The following is a 19,271-nucleotide window of genomic DNA, read 5'->3' as shown; positions in this document are numbered from 1 at the left end:
TATATCTCCAAAAATGGAATTTGTTTCAGGCTTAGTGAGTGCTCATTCATGGTTCAGCTTAGCACCAGAGGCAGAGTTCATACTTAATACCCTGGAGAATCAATCTATCTAAGCCCCTATCTTGATGAACTCTTCAAAAACAGTTCACATTGGAAAAAAAAATCTATTAAGTCCATGAAGACCATTTTTTCATAGACCAAACCTTCGTATTCTAGTCCTGAATATGCTTCTCTCAGAAGTCGATCCATGTCAAAAAGAGCAATACAGTCTGAGAATGAGTGGCGAGAGCTCCCAGACTTAGATTCAGGAAAACCTGGGTTCAGATCCCATCTCTGATATTTATCAGATGTATGACCATGTGTCAGTCACAGAAGGTCTCTGAGCCTCAGTTTCTTTATATGTAAAGTTGTATATAATAATACTTTTAGAACCTACATCACAGGATTAACTTTGGAACCTTTAAAGTATTATGTAAATGCCAGTTACTATTAAAGCTACATTTGAGCAGAGAAGTCTTAATGTAAAGGGGACACTGTGTATTATCACTGTTTAGTGAATACCGTGCGCAAAATAGACATTTAACAGACATTTGTTGATTTGAATAGAATACTGGATAAAAGAGCATTAGAGCATCTGCACGCTGCCTGGCCTCACAATCTCTAACACATCAGCTGAGCACTTTTTCAATAGGTTCAATTTCAGTTTGACCTACATATTAAAGCACTGTATTTGGTCAGTAGTACTGGCATGAGAACCTCATTTGGATTCTCAGTTGATCAACCACCCTAACAGGCCCTTCTATCAACCATAAGCTTTGTTAGCACTACATCTTAGCCAGGATTATTAGAACTAATCTGCCACTGCAGGTGCAGGATGCATCTACACATCCAGGCTTAGCTGTCTGCTCTCCAAGTGGGCTCAATATCTGTGCCCACGTGCATGGGAAGATCAGAATTGGACAGAGTTCTCTATAACACCATTTGCACCTGGATCTCCCTCTTGGAAAGAATATTTAGGCAATCCTCCCTCTCTGCTGCACAGACCAGTAATGGATTGGTCACAGGGCTCAAAGAAAGGCCATGAAAGTCAGCACACAATGTCCAGACTTAGGTTCAGTAGATATTTTCTAGCAATGCCATTCCACCAAGCCATGGTCTCAAGGTCTAAGAAAGGATTATGGTGTGCTGAAGTGTATTTGAGATCCTGACCTCTTGAGCTCAGTGGAGTCAGAAGGAGACGTGCATAGCAGCTGCCACCTCTGATGGAGAAGCTAGGGATGGAGAGAATGCTAACAGCCAAAGAGAAAGGACAGAGGCTCTGCAAAGATAGGCTGACCAGGAATAACAGGTTGGTTTGCTGGTCATGGACAGACTTCCTGGATTAAACTGACGGAATACCAATTGAAAAGTACTGTGGCTAGACTTTTACAAATCTAATGAAGCACAACCAAATAACCTCTCCCCACCAACTTCAGATGCTACAAATTAATCATACAATGCCATTCCAATAATGCTCCCTCCTATTTTGCACCATCTAACCTGTGCTGTGGTAACTCCTGCTTGTCAGGGACTCCAGGGATACACTCTGGCACCAACCTGCCTTGGCTTTTCACTCTATACATGCTCGCTTTCCAATGGGAATGCCATCTCCTTATCTCCAGATGAAGAATGCTTTCCCAAAGGTTTGCCTGACCACCTATAGATGCAGGCTTTGTCTTGCTTCAAAAGGGATATGGCACCATTACAGTCACTGAGACATTGTTGATATTAGCTCATCAACATGTGCAGGTCTTTGACAGTCTGAGGCTGGCAATCCATTCTGGCTCCATTTTCTTTCATAGTAACATTGAGTCAAACAGTGTTATATGATTATACCCTATAGTTGGAATGCTTCAAAGATCATGGGAACTGATCCTTTCCTAAATTATTGGAATTCTGTTCGCTATATATGGTTCTAAGGCAGAACCTGCCCCTTTGGCTTGGAATAAAGAGTTGGGTCCTGTCTGTTCAGGGAAGGACAAGTATCTCTTGAAAGAGTCCCAAGTCTGAATCTGAGAGCAATGAGAGGCTGGAGATGAGCTGACAGAGACAGAGGGATGCAGTGGCAAGAGAATAGGAGTGAGAAGCAAAGGATAGGAATTCAAATTTTAGCTTTGCTCCTTGCGTGATCTTGGTCAAGATATGTAGCCTCTCTGGGCCAGCAGAAGGCAGGCTAGAGTCTCTTTCAGTTCTAAAGTCCTTTGAGTACTTGACAATGAAGCATATAGGAAAGGGACAGAGAGTGGGCAATAAAATATAAACAGTCCAAGCCTCACATCACTTCCCAGACATTCCCAAGACATGTTACTTTATCTACTTTGACCAGCCATCATTGTTATCTCCACCCCACAGGAACCTTGGACTCTGTCTCTTGGGTATCAGACTCTGACCATCAGTAAGCTTTTTCCTTATCTTAGCGAGAACCAAGTTTCCATGGCATGTCCTGGCCATCTCTAAACCTCGCTGCCTGGGTACTGCCCTTCTCCCCACTCCCCTCCTAGATCGTCCACATGTATTGTCTTCTTCCATTAGAATGTAAACTCCTTCAGGGCAGAGACTAACTTGCTTGTATTTGTATCCCCAGTACTTAGCACAGTGACTGCACATAGCAGTGCTTAATAAATGCTTACTTTCTCATTCTATCCATCTATCCCTCACCTGTTTTCTTCAACAAAAATAGGGAAGTTATAAAGAGGTAATTTTTTTTGTGGAAGATGAGTTCCATTTTGGGTATATTTTATTTGAGTTGTTGGTAAGATCCAATGGGATGGGTGGGGGGCATGGAGGTGAGGGGGAGAAAAGAAGAGGAGGAGGAGTTGAGAGACGGGGGGGAGGGAGAGGGAGAGAGAGAGAGAGAGAGAGGAGAGAGAGAGAGAGAGAGAGAGAGAGAGAGAGAGAGAGACAGAGAGAGAGACAGAGAGAGAGAGAGAGAGAAAGAGAGAGAAACAAGACAGAGCCTTGGAGAACACCCCTGGTTGTAGGTGAAGCAACTAAGATGCCCAGAGGAGACTACAGAGTAGATTAACAGGTTGAAAGAGAACCAAGAGAGAGTTGTCACAAAAATCCAGGAAAGGGAATCTTCAATAAATGAAAAAACAATTAAAAACTATTTACAGTAAAGTCTTGAAAAATCAGTATGCCAGAGCTTATTGCCTTTTAATGTTTAAGTCAGGAGACATATCTGTGCTGAAACTACAAAAACTTTTTTTAAAAAACATCCTAAAAGTCCACAATAGGGGGGGCTCATTACTATGAAAGTCAATCCTTCTAACAATAAACTGAAACCCTCATTTCTAAAGCAGTTGATTATTATTTCTCTAGTTAAACAGGAGTAAAGGTCAGAAATCAGTAAAATAAAGCTAAGATGGGATTTTATGCACTTTGGCCACTTTTCTTGGCCATGGGGTGTTTTCTTTGAGTTATATTGCAAATGCAATATCACTTTCTTTTTCTGATATGTTGTAATTTATAATAAGATTACTACGATGCTTTTTAATGTGTTTATGTTTCTCATTTCCTAGGAGACCAGCTTATGGCCAAGGGCAAAAGAAAGGCCTGTAAATTGGCTTTCTTCAATTTTGACTATATTGACTCTTCATTCAGTTGGAGTGAAAATTCGATTCAATAGGGTTCTATACCAGGAGGCTGAAGGAAAGGTATGAAATTCCATATAACATCTTAGATGACTTTTAAACAAACATAACAGAGACAGGAGCCAATTGAATATTCTCCCCTGAAGAGCAGTCAAGTCAGGAGGCCACAAGCTTATTTCAACAAGATTGCAATTCCAATTATACCCATTCCTGTACTGTATCAAATTAGTTTAGGCCCAAGTAAGGTTGCAACTATGATAAACAATTAATAAGCAATTTCCTAAAAGACACTTAGCAACAAACATGGAGGTAAGAAGAGTATGCTGAAACAAAGCTAGAAAGATTAGCTTCAAGGGATCTGCGCCTTTCAAGTAAGGCAGGAGGTATTTAAGCTACATTTGCCCTGTCCTTAGAGCTGGTGCACCCTGGTCAGAACAGCTGAACCCTTATCTGAATTATAGTGTGGTTTAAGAGAGAGTCCCCTATAGCCTGAGGGCAAAGTATTGAAAATGGCATAGAATGGCATCATTTTATTTGAGGGGAACCAAATCAGGGGTCTCAAATCAATACTGCAGACAAGGAAAATGGAGTGAGACTGAGGCAGGAATGAGGTGAAAATTCTCATCTAGGAGGGAAAGGCTCACTAGAAATCTTGAGTCAAAGTTGGGTAAACTGAGGAACTCCCCACTCCCCTTTATCTGTGTGGTGAAAGTGGTCCCAATATCCTGCTTTCTCACAGAAGATGTGATCTGTAACTGGGTCAGTTCTTGAAGTCTTTCCAGTTTCCTGGCCTAGCTCTTTAGAAAACAAAGTTTACCACCATAGGCAGAGTAGGATTTTTCTGTAGGAAACTATAAAAAAAGTGGGACAAAATAACAATAACATTTATATACCACTTCAGATTTTAAAAAAGTTTTAAAACTATATATTTTCATAACTGTTTTTGTTATATTATATAGTAGCTTATTTTCTAAGATTTTTTTTAAAATTCAAGGCATTCCAACAAAGAAAGCAAGGAAACTCCTCTCTGCATTATTCTCAGTGGGATCAGAGAAATATTTTTCTTTTATAAAAAGGAAGGAAAAATTCAATTTAATTTTATTCGTTCATTCAGCGGCTTGTGCACAAGCCTGAGTTCCTGGATGGGGATAAAAAGCAGAGTCCATGTTTCTCCCAACATCCCTCACCAGGAACCCTAAAGAACTTAAATATACCAAGGCAGGATAAGACCAAGTACAGGCAAGTTTAACAGAAGATAGAGTCTGATCAAGGTAAAGAACAAATCCAGATAAATTCCTTCAGGAAAGAATAAGAAGAGATCAATTTAACCTGGCTCTTTTCGGAGAAATTTCTCTGTCCGCCACTATTGCTCTTTGAAAGTGGACTGGATTGGGAGTTGGAGGATCAGGCCTTCCAAACCTAACCACAAGGCATTGTGGGAGGATTCTGGACTTGGTGTGAGGAAAGAACGAGTTTAAATCCTAGCCCTGAGACATTTTTAACCCAGTACTCAGCACAGAGTAATTCTTTAAATAAAACAATAAAGTTCTTTGTCAGTCTTTCATCTATCACCTATCTGTGTGACTGAATCACAACCTCTCTGTGCCTCAGTATCCTTATCTGTAAAACAAAGGGGTGTGAGTCCATTCCCTCTAAAGATCCTTTCCATCCTTCTGACTCTCTTCTGCTATTCTATAATGCCGATGGGTCTTTGTATTCTCCTAAGTGAGCAAGCTGGAATGTGGGGTCAGGAATACCTGGGCTCTGATGCCTCTCCTCAGCCACTTTCATGCTGTGACTTCGCCTCTCTGTGCCCCAGTTTCTGTGTGTCCCCTCCGGCTCTATAACCCTCGTGGATGCTATTAGCCCCGGGTCCCAACGCCTGACCTCCACTCCCTTCCTGCACAGTGTGAGGCTCCTCGGGCTTCAGCGAGGCCTCCAGGGAGGGGCGGGGAGGGGCTGGCCCGGCGTGGGGGGCGTGGCGGGAGCACGCCGCCTGGGCGGGGCCACACTGGCCCAGCTTTCTAAGCGGAGGGCGGCTGGGCCAGGTGCCATACGGAGTGGACATGGGGCTGTGCCTGCCCTGCCTGGGAAATGGGCCCCGGGACCCGCCACACGTAGTAAGTGAGGCCTCTGCGCTGTCTCCCCCTCCCTCCCCTGACGTCCTTCCCACTCCCCGGCCCAGGAGCGACAGGTGTCCCTGGCAGCCTGCTGGCCACTTTCCTAGCCCCGGCTTGCTCGCCTCCGCCTCCCCGGCGCCTCGGGGAGCGGCTGGTCTTCCCTTCCGCCCCAGGGTTCCCTCCGGGACTGGACGCTGTTGCGGCCCCAGTTGCCCCGGGGGGCGGGTCTGAGAGCCTGGGTTGCGGGAGCCTTCCAGTGCAGGGCGGGGCCGGGGGTGGGGTAGGGGGAAGGCACGTGCGTGGCCTGGACAATGGGGCTTGTGTGTACTGGAGGGCGCCCCCCCCTCCGCCCCTGGCGCGTGAGACCACGGGGGGGGGGGAGTCTGAAGCCCTTTCAGGTGGGGTGGTGAGAAAGGGGACAGCTCCTAGGATCTCATTGGTTAGAGAACTGCCAGGTGAGAGCGTGGCCCTACTATGAACACCTGCGCCTGCTCTACAGTTTACGGAACTTCAGGTTTATTCGGGAGCGGCCAGGTCTACATTGGCTAGAACGCTGGGTAGACCTGAATTCGAATCCACCCTGTTTGTTGCAATTCCTCATCTGTAAAATGGGAACAGTTTAAAACCTGTCTCCCAAGATGGTTGTGAGGATCAAATGGATAATACTTGCAAAGCACTAAACACAGTGTGGAACACATAATAAGTGCTGCATAAATGTTAGCCGTTGTTATTGTTGTTAATTGTTCTTGTTATCTGGGGCAGGGATAGGTTCCAGGGTCACATAGCTGGTATGTATCAGAGATAGGGATTGAATAGTTCTCGGCTCTAGGATCGGTTCTCTGTTCATTGTGCCATGTTGCCTCTCTTGGTGAGCTCTTATGTTCGCTGCGATTTTGGCATAGGGAGTGGCCCATTATTTCATTGATTTTTGGCTTGTGAATTTTATCAGGCTCTAGGACCTGCAGTTTAATCCCTGTCATAGATTCCATACTGCAATGAACCTGAAAAATCAGCTAGTTTAACTCCTTTATTTTTATGAATGGAAAACTGAAGCCTCCAGAGCTTGGGTCTTGCCCAGAGTTACAGAAGTTGCAAGTGGCAAAACAGGGGTGCAATTCTAGGTCAATCCAACTCTAAAATCCCAGCACACAGTCCTCTGTACCCAGCCACTTCTCACCAGGTGTCTTCTTGGTCATTGGCGTAGAGTCCCATGAATGGTAGTTTGGGTAGAGAAGAGTTTTCTTTACATTCAATGTTATTTCCCAGTTCCATATTTCCAGAAGTTTTCACTTAATTGGAAAATTTCTTGGAGTGCTCCTATTGCTACTTATTCTACTGTGATTTCTGGATATACATTTGTGTTTATTTACTGTAAAATTCCATATTAAAATGTAGTTCTGCTTTGCTTTTACAGTAATGCAGATGTTCATTCAATATATCCTTTGTGGAAGGCTTTTTTTTTGAAAGAATGTTTTTACATCAATATGTTAAAAAGAGGATCCCTAGAAAACTCAAGAGATTTGTCTCTTCCCTTGGCAGAGGTCTCTTGAGAAACCCTTGTGCAGCAGCAGAAGCTTGGGAGTCAATGGACCTACATTGTATCTTAAGCTCTGTCACATCCTAACATCTGTCCTTGGCACTTAAAGTAACTTCTGTTGTATGTAGCGTTGTCTTGTCTTTTCAGCTATAGAAGGCATCATGGGGGACTTACACTTTATTCCCTATATAACCTACTGTGGCAATACATAACAGAAAAAGAAAAGACATGGGGGGGGCAGTAATCATTTTCTGAGAAATAACTATATACCTCAAAATTATTAACACTTCGGTATTACAAAGCATTTTATTACTTATTTGAACCTTTCACAACAAACCATCCATATCTTGAATCCTTGCTGGTTAAGTACCCAACAAGGAAGGCTGCTTCCTTCTTTGCTTTAGTCTCTGACAAAAAGTAACAATTCTTACCAAGGCCAACACTTCTGCTATAATTTAGTAAGCATTTATCAAGCGCCTACTGAGTTACAGATACTGTGTTTGGCTCTAGGGATGCAAAGAGAAACTGCTGTGATCTGGGGCAGGTAGGTGGCACAGTGGATAGAGTACTGGTCTTGGAGTCGGGAGGACCTGAGTTCAAGTTTAGCCTCAGACACATAACACTTACTAGCTGTGTGACTCTGGGCAAGTCACTTAACCCCAGTTGCCTCACAAAAAAAAAAAGAGAGAGAGAAAGAGACAGAGAGAGAGAAATTTACATTCTATTTGAGCCCTTGATCTATCCTTCAATTATTCTCTCTCTCATGCAAGAACACACACACACTTTTGATCTTTTCCTCCTACTTACATTCCAAAAGCCTTCCTGTTTTGTTAAAATAGCAACAGAAAAACAACTTTTTAAATTTGCCATGACATACCTTCTATCATATTTTATTTCCCAATCCTTTTATAACTAAACTCTAAGTTCTTTTGTTTGTTTTTGTTTTTGTTTTTAAAGCCTTCTGTAACCCTTGTGTTCACTTCTTCTTCCACTTCTCAGTCAGGTCAGATCTTCCTAACATCACCCCAAGATCTCTTCTGCCATTTCCTTCTGCCCACTCACATAGCTGACACACCATTTGCGGGTGGTATAAGGGTCACCTCTTGCTTTGAACCTCCTGATTGGACTTTGGCCTTTCTATCCCCTCTGTAGCTCATCTTATACTAGCTGCCAGAAGGAGAAGTCTGACAACATTGGACTTTCTCGACATTTTTGGTGACTTCTGTTACCTTTAGGAAAAGATGTGAATTCCTCAGCTTGGTTTTTAAAATCTTTCAGAGTCTGGCTCTAGCCAAGTGCATGTTATTCACATTTCATCCACGCAAAATTCCAGGCAAACTGGCCTTGCTGTTCACCTTATACAACCTTCCATCCCCATCTCTGTGCCTTTTCATACACCGTCCCTTCGTCTTCCCTTCCAGTCATTTTCTATACTTTGGACAAAGTGATTTCCAAGCACAAATCCAATCATATCACTCCCGCCCACCTATTTCAGTAAACTCTAGTTGTGCCCTATCAAATTGAGGATAACATATGTGCTTTTCTGTTAGGCTTTTGAAGCCCTTCTTAACCTAGCCCCAGATTTCCTTTCCAGCCTTGTCCATTACACCCCTTCCTGTACTCTCTGATCCAGCTAAATTGTTGTCCTCACTGTTCTCACACTAGATATCTAAATATAAAAGACTTTGGTTGGGAGAGAATAAGGCCAGTAGCAGTTGGGAAGGTCAAGGAGAGCTGCCGTAGAAGGTGGTACCTGAGCTAAGGCTGGAAGGAAATTGACTGGTCCTTTGAGCCTGGGTTGAGGACCCCATGTGCTTTCCAGGCATGGGAAGAGGTAGAATAGGCCAGCACTGGGGCCCCACGGTAAGGCCCTAGCTCTCTGTCCTTAGACCAGCCTTTTAATGTTTCTTGTCTCATTTACATGTGTGGACATGAGGCTCTGAGGTGTTAAATGACTGGCCCAAAAACTTACAACAAGGAAGCATCAGAGCAGGCTGCCCAGCTTGAGGGTTTGGTTTACCGGTCCACATTCTTCCTATTGCAACACACTGCTTCCTGAGTTAGCATGGCAACTTGCTGCTCTGTTTTCTCAGGGATTTTCATAGTCATTTTAAAAAGGTATTATCAATTTTTCACAGGAAGATAGAAGACTAAAACTTGCAGAAGCTGCAGAAAGAAGACAGAGAGAGGTGAGATTTGAAAAGACATAGTTTTGGTTATTTGGAAATATTTTTTAATCATATCATTGTTATCATTGTGTGTGTTAGAATTTTTGTATACAGAAGTTTTCCATTTAAAAAGAATGAAAAAGATGATGCCTACTAAGTTCAAAGGCAATTAATTACCTCATAAAAAATTATGATGCAATTCCTATAAATTGCATTTACAATAAGATTAAATTGATAAAAATGTTTTTACAATTGCAATTTTTTAAAAGGAATACATCTTGTATGGAATGGAAAAGTATTTATTAACAATTTACTAGTTGCTAAACACTGGGGTTACAAAACAGAACATCAAGGGTCCCTTCCCACAACGAGGTCACACTCTAAGGGAAAGGAAACGTAAAGGAGTAAAATTCCATGCAGGTGGAAGGCTAGAGGTACTTAATTTCTGGCAGGCAAAGCCCTAAGGATCTTGGGGAGCGATGGCAGAGCAGATGGTTCCTGCTCAAAAAAGAGAGTCGGGTTCAAAGGTCACAGGGGACTTGGGCTTTGGGACACCTCCAGCAGAACAGGGGGCTGAGGTGAGATGCACCTCCCCCCCCCCCCCCCCCCCGCTAAAACAGAGAAAACAGTTAGTGTCATAATACTCCAGCATTTTGGGAATCCATGATCATGGGTTTTAGTTTCAAATCACAATCCCTTGGTGCCTTGGCATTTACTCTTCATGAGTTATGACTGGAAAAAAAAGCTAGTGCTTAGATTTGTGATCAGCTTCCTTGAACTTTAATCAGCTTTGACCTCTTATAATTAAGCATATATTCTGTCACTGACTCTGAGGTGTAATAAACAAAATATAAATAAAAAGTTAAATATTTATCATAGCAAATATATGTTAAATAAAGAAATGATTGTTGCCAGTAAAGGCAGACTTAAAGTCTTTGAGAAAGAATTACATTAGTATGTTTGTTAAACGATGATTTGGGTAAAACTCAGCCTACGCTTAAGTCTGTTTTTGTCAGGCTTAGAATGGATTTTACATTTTTACCTATGATGAAAGTTTATATAAAAATGTAAAAGCAGGAGGCTGATTTGATTTGAATTTGATTTACCATAGTTTTGGGACCACTAGTCTGATTCCTAGTTAATCAATCATGAGCATTCTTCAGTAAACTGTTGCTATAGACATAGCCTAGCAAAGCACCTGGCTTTTATTTTGCGGTTTTTTAACAACAACAGAAATCATTTATATTATACTGATTTCTTTTTCCTAAAGTCATCATCTCGAGGAATTTTAAATCTGCATTCTGTAGAAGAGAAGAAGAAGAGAAAGGAAAAAATGGAAAAACAGTTGCCTTCTGGTGGTCCCTCACAAGGAGGGCTTCGAGTAAGTATAAAGATATCCACTGAACCTGGAGGCTGGGGACTTAGTTTTATTTTTATATTTTGGTAATTGTATTTCAATATGATTGTTTTCCTTTGTGATTTTATGTATTTTGTGCATTTAAAAACATTCTGATGAGAGTTCTATAGGCTGTGCCAGACTTCTAAAGAAGAGTTCCATAATACAGCAGAGTTTAAGAACCTGTGACTTAAAGTGTAATGTAACTTGCATACTGGTTTTTCATTTATGGGGAAATTAATTTTTTTCCTTTTTTTTAATATAAATTTGTTTATTCTTAGTTTTCAATATTCACTTCCACAAGTTTTTGAGTTCCAAATTTCTCCCCCCATCTTACCCCTCCCCCCACCCCAAGATGGCATGCATTCTGAATACCCCTTCCCCTGGTCTGCCTTCTCTTCTATCTCTCCCTGCTCCCTTCTCTTATCCCCTTCCCCTTCTACTTTCCTGTAGAGCAGGATAGACTTCTGTACCCCATTTCCTGTATTTCTTATTTCCCAGTTGCATGTGAAAACATTTTTTTAAAACATGTGTTTTTAAAACTTTGAGTTCCAAATTTTCTCCCTTCCTCCCTCCCCACCCACCCTCATTGAAAAGGCAAGCAACTCCATATAGGTTGTACATGTACAGTTATGCAAAACACTTCCTTAGTAGACATGTTGTGAAAAACTAACTCTTATTTCCCTTAATCCTATCCTGCCCTCCCATTTATTCTGTTCTTTCTTTTGACCCTGTCCCTCCTCAGAAGTATTTGCTTCTGATTACCCCATTTCCCAGTCTGCCTTCCTCTCTATCACCCCCCTGCTCTTTTGTCCCCTGCTCCCCCTATTTTCCTGTAAGGTAAGACAGATTTCCATACCCAATTGAATGTGTATGTTATTCTCTCCTTAAGCCAAATCCTATGAGAATAAGATTCCCTCTATGGGGAAATTATTTTGAAATTTGAAATTTAAATGAAAAAAAATTCCTTTCATAGATATTCAGCTATCAGAATGAAAATTGAAAAATAGTATCTGCCAGACTTGGGGTGGTAGATTAGGAGACAAGATTATTTGAACATATAAAGTCCAAGTTAAGCTAATGATGTATCTTTATCTAATAGGAAAACACATATATACCAAGTCAAAGAAGTTTAGATAAAAGCTGGAAAAAAAATGGCTTGGATAGTTAAGATTTTATATTTTTAACAAGTAGAAATTTTTTTCAAGCCAAAGTAATTAAAGGTTTTTTTTTAATTACTTTCACTGGTAGAGAGAATTCAGTAGAGCAGACAAATCAAAAGTCTTCTATTTGAGACTGGAGTATAGTCATACTTTTGCAAAACCATCTTCCTAGTTGTTTATATTGTTGAAATATAGGACCTAAGCTTTCAAATCATTTAGTAGAGGCAGTTCAAGAGCAGGCTTACCTAGTGATATTTTATTTGTAACTGATATAATTTCGTTTAGTTTTATATATTACTCTCTCTGACTTTGAGCTTCTTGAAGGCTATCTAAATTTTTGTCTGTTGCCTCTTATGTAAATATATTAAAAATCTAGGAATTAAAAAAAAAGATTTAAGTGTTAATTCACCAGAATGTAATTATCTATTTCATACAATATTAAGTTTTGGTGATTTTCCTTTTTTCTTTTAAATACCATTATAGAAGGGTTAATAAAATAAAGCAAATAGGAAATACATATCTCCAATATAGATTCTTTACTTCGTTAAGAATTTTATTAATGTAGGATTTGTCAAAACTATAATTGTACTTCACCCAGGGTCTCTATGCTAATGTAGTAGAATGTGAGCCTGAGTGGATCTTCCTTCCCTTCTGTGACTTTCTCCCTGAATTTATTTACAGATGGGAAAACAGGAAGAGAAGGGTCACCTGCCTTGCCCAAGGCCATGCAGCATGTTATCCATGTAGCTTTAATGAAGGAAGCACCTATTCTTATCAGGGTTAAGCTCACCATGTTGAATGGGGGCGGGGTAGGGGTGGGAAAGCAGATGTAGTGGAAAGAGCCCTTGTTTGGGAGGTAGATGACATGGGTCTGAATTCCAGATCTCTCTTGTTTCCTGTAGGAAGACCCTTGTTACCTCACTAAGCCTCCATTTTCCTATCTAAATAGGTAGGCAATGTAGTAGATAGAGTGTTGCACTGAGAATCAGAAAGGCTTGGGTTCAAATTCTGCCTCACACATTTATGAGGGCAAAGGAACTCACCTGGGCACATTACCTAACCTCTCTGAGCCTTTAGTATGCTTATTGGTAAAATGAAAATGATCTTGCCTTGCTTTCCTTCAAATCTCAGTTCAGATTCCGCCTTTTGCCAAAGATCTGCCTTGTTCACCCTACCGCCTGCCACTGCTAGTGTCTACCCGTTAGAGATTATCTCCATGTTGTCCCTCTTATTAGAATTTGGGTTTCTCAGAGTCAGGAACCGTTTTTGCCTTTCTTGGTAGTGTTGTGTAGAACAGCATTCAGCATGTTGGTGGCACTAAATCAATTCTTGATTTGATTCACGGGATGGTTGGGAGAACCTAATGAGCTAACATGTGAGTGCTGTGTGTGCATAGATGATCTCTATAATCCTATAAAGGTGCCAAATTAATTTACAGCCACCATAGCCAAGACAGTGGGGGAACAAGAAATATAAAAGCAGAGAGATTATAATAATCCATGCCTTCCCAAGTACTCTAATCCTCACAAGTGGTCAAAAATGCAATCTTGACCAAGACAAAATGTATCCTTTTGCTATCTTAAAATATTTGTGACTGCATAGGGACTGATTTTCTTTATTAATACGATTCCCCTGAGCCTACATTATTTAAATAAAACTATATCTAGTCCCTTAGTCATGGGCCAAAGTCTTGTCTCTCTGTCTATCTCTGTCTGTGCCTGTATGTCTCCCAGTTTTTTCAAATATAGTTCTTGAGATTTGTTACTACAATTATAAGCTTGCCCTAGGCTAGGGTTTGAAACTGAACTGCATTGATTGTATGTCAGTATTTCCTTACTTAACTTCCTTATGTCTCCAAGTAGAATGCACATCTTTATCACATGGTCTTAGAGCTTTCTTTTCTCACTTTGGTCTGAAGTTTTCTGACTCAAATCCTGAGCAGTACTCCTAGTTCTTTATGCAGCTCACCTTGCATTTCTGTGTATGTGACGATTCCTGCTTGTTTGTGCATTATAACTCCAAAACTTTTATCCCTGTAGATTTATATGGAAGTAATCTGTCTCTTTTCATCTTTTTTTAGTGGACAGTTTCATAAAAATGTGTGCCAAATGGAAGATGAGACTACTGGCGATAACCTGTGGAACACTGCAGTCATCTGGCGCTTCGTAATGTGACTTTTGCATATAACACATTAACACTCCTCTGTTTTAATGTGATAAATGATAAGTCAACTGTATACTGGAAATCCTTTATTTTTTTGAGCAGACAGACCTCAAGATGTTTAACAAGATGGCCAAAACTTTTCACTGTAGTCTTTTATTTTTGCTCAAGTGGCTGTCCCGAAGGCAGGGGTCATATTTGTGACTTCACAGAGATAAATTAGTACCGCATAATATTATATTTCTGCTTTGGGTGGTAATGATTAAATCTTTAATCGGTTTTTCACTTATAGTCTTTTTTATAAAATATTAAGTGGACATTTATAGCTTTGCTGATGTGTTGTGTTCATTTTGAATTTATACTGACTTAATGTTTAAACCTGTTGATTTAATGACTAAGTAGAAGGAAATACCCAAAAATAATTTGGAGGTTCATATGAAACCAACTTTCCTCATACCTTTTGATTCACTGGATGCTCATTTGTAAGCAAATAAAATATTTAACCTGATATTTTCTGTTTAAATTTTCTAAATAAGTTATGTGGAAATAAGGGATTTTCACTAAGCTAAAATTTATTTGCTGAATTTAAAACTTGGTCCTTTTGGTACCATAAGATGGCAGTGCTGTGCTTGTATAGAAAGCAGATCAGATTTATTTCTCTAAAGACTTTTGTTGTAATTAGATTACTTACTGACATTTGTCAAGTATAAGATTTATTGTCATTTTTTAAAAATCTATTAAAGAATTACCATAAGGCAAACTGTAATTGCACTAATGTGGTTTTCATTTGTGAAAACATTCATGTGGATATTTGGGTGATATATCCTTACACATCCATCTACATATATGTACATATATGTTTGTATGTATAAGTATGTATATCTCCCTGGCCAGTATTTTCCCCAAACACCACATTATCTTTCATAGTTGATGACTAACAGTGGACTTCAAAGTTCCATGCTTTGAAGAGTACCAACCAATAATCTCCCCTCTTCTCACTAGCGATATATATATATATATAGATATATATAGATAGATAGATAGATATAGATATAGATATATATCTCACTATGTATCTTTATATACCATAATATATATCAACAGATAATATGTATTTGTATGTATATGCATAAAAATAACTGGAAGATCCTTTCTACATGAAATTAATAGCATAATTCAAACTTTATAAAGATTTTGTTTTTTAGGAACATGCTTAATCTGGAAACCTTTTGTGTCCTTGTTTTCACAATTGAAATGTAAAATGCCAAAATCAATCAAATTGATGACATATTTTCTTCATCTAACTTGCTATAGGGCAAAGGTTCTTAACTAGATCCCTTTGACAATCTGGTAAAGCCCTAAGTACCCCTTCTCAGAATGATTTTAAATGCATAAAATATAAGATTACAAAGAAACCAATTATGCTAAATTAGAGATGGATTTTTTTTTAAACCATTCAAGTTTAAAGCTGCCTTGAAATCTCTCCCTAGACCCCATGGAGCTGAGGTCAAGAATCCCTGCTCTCGGGGTTAGATTCATAAATCTAGATCACTGATTTGAAAGATACTTCCTGATTCCTATGGAATCAGACATAGGAATGTACAGGAGATAAGCCAGCACACTTGGACCAGCTACTTCAGCTGCCCCCTTTCAGCCACCTTTCCCCTCAGTATGTTCACTTGTTCCTTCCCCCAAAGTATACTCCTGATATCATTTCTGTCTCTGGCACCACTATCTGCTCAGTTTTCCTAGGTTACAAAGCTAAGGCTCAGTGTAACCTACCTAACTTTTCATGTGTAATCTGTACCACATCTTATCTTACCTCTGGATTCTCACACATCAATCACATCATTGATTTAGAGCAGGAGGGAAGCAGACCGGTCATTCAGTTCAAGCTGCTCATTATCTAGTTGAGGGAGGCTGAGTGATTTGCTTACAGTCAAACAGGTAATGTATCTTGGGGGGGGGGGGTGGATTGAACTTCGATCTTTTCGACTCTGAGCTCAGCACACTAGCCACCACCCTACTTTTCCTTTCCCGATGTTGTCTTCCTACTGCAGGCCTCCATTTCTATCCCCCTGGCATATTGAACTGGCAAAGCTATTCTTTCTTAGGTATAGATCTGGTTGTGGCATTGCTCACTGTGTTAAAATTGGTGCCTTAGCTTGGCTTCTAAGGGTCCACCGTAACCCTGAGTGACTATATCTCCCAACTTTATCTCAAAGAGCACTCCTTTACCCACCCAACACTGTCTATCCCCAACCTCTCCCTGCCTTCATTCATGCTATTTCCTATGCCTGAAACTCCTATCTGAACCATCCCCATCCTTTGGCTCTTTACTCGTAATTTAAAATTGAATTCTAGTGTCATCTTCATGAAGCTTTCCCAGATTTCCCTAATAGTCAAAGGTCATAAGGATCCCAAGATTTAGAACTTGAAAGGGCTATAGACATCAAATGGCCCATGCCCCTTGGCTTAGAAATGAAGCTTAGGCTCAACAGCATTCCATAGCTCTTTCCAAAACATACATCATTTTAATTATTATCATTTTTGGTCTCTGACCTGCCACCTAATCAGTTTGGTGAATTGCCTATGTAGAAACTCCATTCACTCACTGATGGAACTGGTCTATAAATTATTCTCAGCAAGTGGCTTGGGGTGTTGGGAGGTTAACAGACTTGCCCAGGGTCACATAACTAATAAATGTCTAAGGTATGACTCGAACTCAGAACTTCCTGACTCCGGGGTTGTAACTTTATCCTCTGTCCATACCATCTTACCTTCACTATGTTTAAAATAGGTAGTTTTATTTAAATATAGTATTTGTGATTAACTTTATTACTTGGGAAACTATTATTAATTAGCTATGTTTCTAAGAGAGTCAAAGCTTCCAATCATAGGAAAATGTGACTAATGAATATTTTTGAGTCACTGGGTTCATGAAACAAGAACCTGTTTCAAGTGCAGGAAATGCTCTATTTGTTTCTAAACCAGATAGATGACTATTATTTATGCCAAAATGACATTAAAATCATTCCTTATACCAAGGTGAATTTGTTCCTTATCTAAATTTTAATTGACCTTAAAATATTTGGAAAGTAGTTGAGACTACTACTAGATTTCAAAGTATTTAGGACTTCATTAATAAAAACCCAAATGCACAAAGGTTCTATGATTTAATCAGTTGGGGAAATCACAGTGTGACAATTCTCTTGACTGTTGCCCGCAACCAGATTGTACACCTAACGGAGAGGCGTGAAATAACTTGTGACATGGGCCAGGCGGAGTAGAATTACTGACTCAGTTTATTCATCTGAGGGTACAGGATATATAGAGAAAATCTAGCCTAACTTCAAAGAGTCCTCCCTGTGAGATACTCCCCAGAATATCTGCTGAGGATGTGATAATCATGAATTTCCTCCTTATCAGGGTTCCTGCATTGGGCTGTAAATTCCAAGGTTTTCCCAGGCACCTTGGCGCCACCTGCATAGAGGAGTGAATATGTAAATCTAAGGTTCAAAGAGTGAAAAGGAATGTCTCAGGAACCTCCTAATCAGAAAGGAATTGGAGAGCCGTGCCACTTAATCATTGAGCCCTTTTGGGTAAAAGCCTGGGCAGAGGTCAAACTCTGCCTTAGATCCAAGGCAAACCCTTATCAGACTCTTAAGATCGGCCCTCAACAACTTCCTCCCTTTGTGAATTAGCAAGGAGCTTGATGTGATGAACATCAGTTCCCAACACTGTGATCCTTGATTTAATTAAGGTAACAATGCAGGGGAAGATAAAACATAATATGATGAATAATATTGCCCAAGAAAATGCATGAAGTAACAAGGCAGGTAAATTGTTAAATATATTGGTCTCACTTAATTTTTCCAGGATCTCTACAGCCAGATTTTTTGGGTTAATCCCCGGGGAGTGACTATCTACAATCACCTGGGTGATATTAGCTAGAAAAGACAAATCAGTAGAAAGGTTACTATTATGCCAAACACCTTCTAAATGATTCTTAACCATGTTCCAATTTACAATGCTAGAGTTATATGGAAAAGGAGTAACACATACCATAGTAAAGCGATAATCACATTTTAAAGTAGCTCTAGATTCTATTTTTGCAAGTTCATCCCCAATAAATTCCACAGCATCTTTTAATGCATCCAATTTTCTCTCAAAATCTAAATCAATTTCCTTTTGTGTGTGAAGTGCCAATGACATTCCTAGCCAATGCTTCAGTGTATTGTGCATCATGCACTTGCTGTGTAAATGTATGAAATGTTACTGCAGATGCAAAAGGGATGAGATAAGTGATACCAGGGACACAACTCCCCAAACGACACATTGGACACATCTCTTTTTTCTAACAGAAATCTCTCGATTAAGATAGTACAATGTTTGATCAGCAGGAGCTAAAAACCATCTCCTGTACTTGAGTAGGAAATATAGAATATTTAGGTCTTTCTAATATCATAGCTACAAATTCCCAAGTTCCATGTGCATAATATAAGCATCTATTTACTACACAATTTTTGCATACATTTTATAATTTACTGCCATCAGGTGTCAGTGTGATGTTGGGTCTTCCCAAAAGAAATGCTTGATGCCTGGGTAAACAGGCAACTAGCTTTGTTCTATTATAAAAAGAGCAATATCAGGTTTAAAGGGAGTGGCAGCATGTAAGTATATAGGATCAAATGCTGCCATTGCTAACCAAAGTTTTTCCTGATGTACACCATTCTTATTGATAATTCCTGGCATAATCCACCCCTGTCTTGCACCCTCAATATCATGATCTAATTTATTCCATATTTCAAATTTTTTCCATTTGTAGTTGGCTACACCCCTATACTGAGTATGACATTTTACCCAAGGTGGAATTTTATGCCATGCTGAAGATACAGACATATTAGAACAATCTGGCCAGGGAGAAAGATGAGCTGGCCCTTTCACAGATCTAGTAGTTTTCATACCAAACATAGATATATTCCAAACTATTCCCCTAGGAACAAATTGAGCAGAGTGAGTAATGTTTTCTAACTTAACACAATAATCTATAAAGTCTACATTAATTCCAAAACATATTGGAGGTGTGCCAGTTT

At 39.9% G+C, this 19,271-nt stretch overlaps 1 protein-coding gene across 1 annotated transcript; it reads left to right on the top strand.

Moving 5' to 3' along the window:
• Window positions 1-5,619: 5,619 nt before the first annotated feature.
• Window positions 5,620-14,941, top strand: SVIP (small VCP interacting protein). Its single transcript, XM_021001948.2, has 4 exons — window positions 5,620-5,751; window positions 9,427-9,477; window positions 10,727-10,837; window positions 14,096-14,941. Exons 1-4 carry the CDS (start codon window positions 5,698-5,700, stop codon window positions 14,108-14,110), a joined length of 231 nt encoding a protein of 76 aa, XP_020857607.1. The 5' UTR covers window positions 5,620-5,697; the 3' UTR covers window positions 14,111-14,941.
• Window positions 14,942-19,271: the final 4,330 nt, after the last annotated feature.

This window comes from Phascolarctos cinereus, unplaced genomic scaffold, assembly GCF_003287225.1.
Source record: "Phascolarctos cinereus isolate Bilbo 61053 unplaced genomic scaffold, phaCin_HiC Scaffold_9;HRSCAF=440, whole genome shotgun sequence".
NCBI lineage: Eukaryota > Metazoa > Chordata > Mammalia > Diprotodontia > Phascolarctidae > Phascolarctos > Phascolarctos cinereus.
This window is presented reverse-complemented; position numbering and strand designations above follow the sequence as displayed.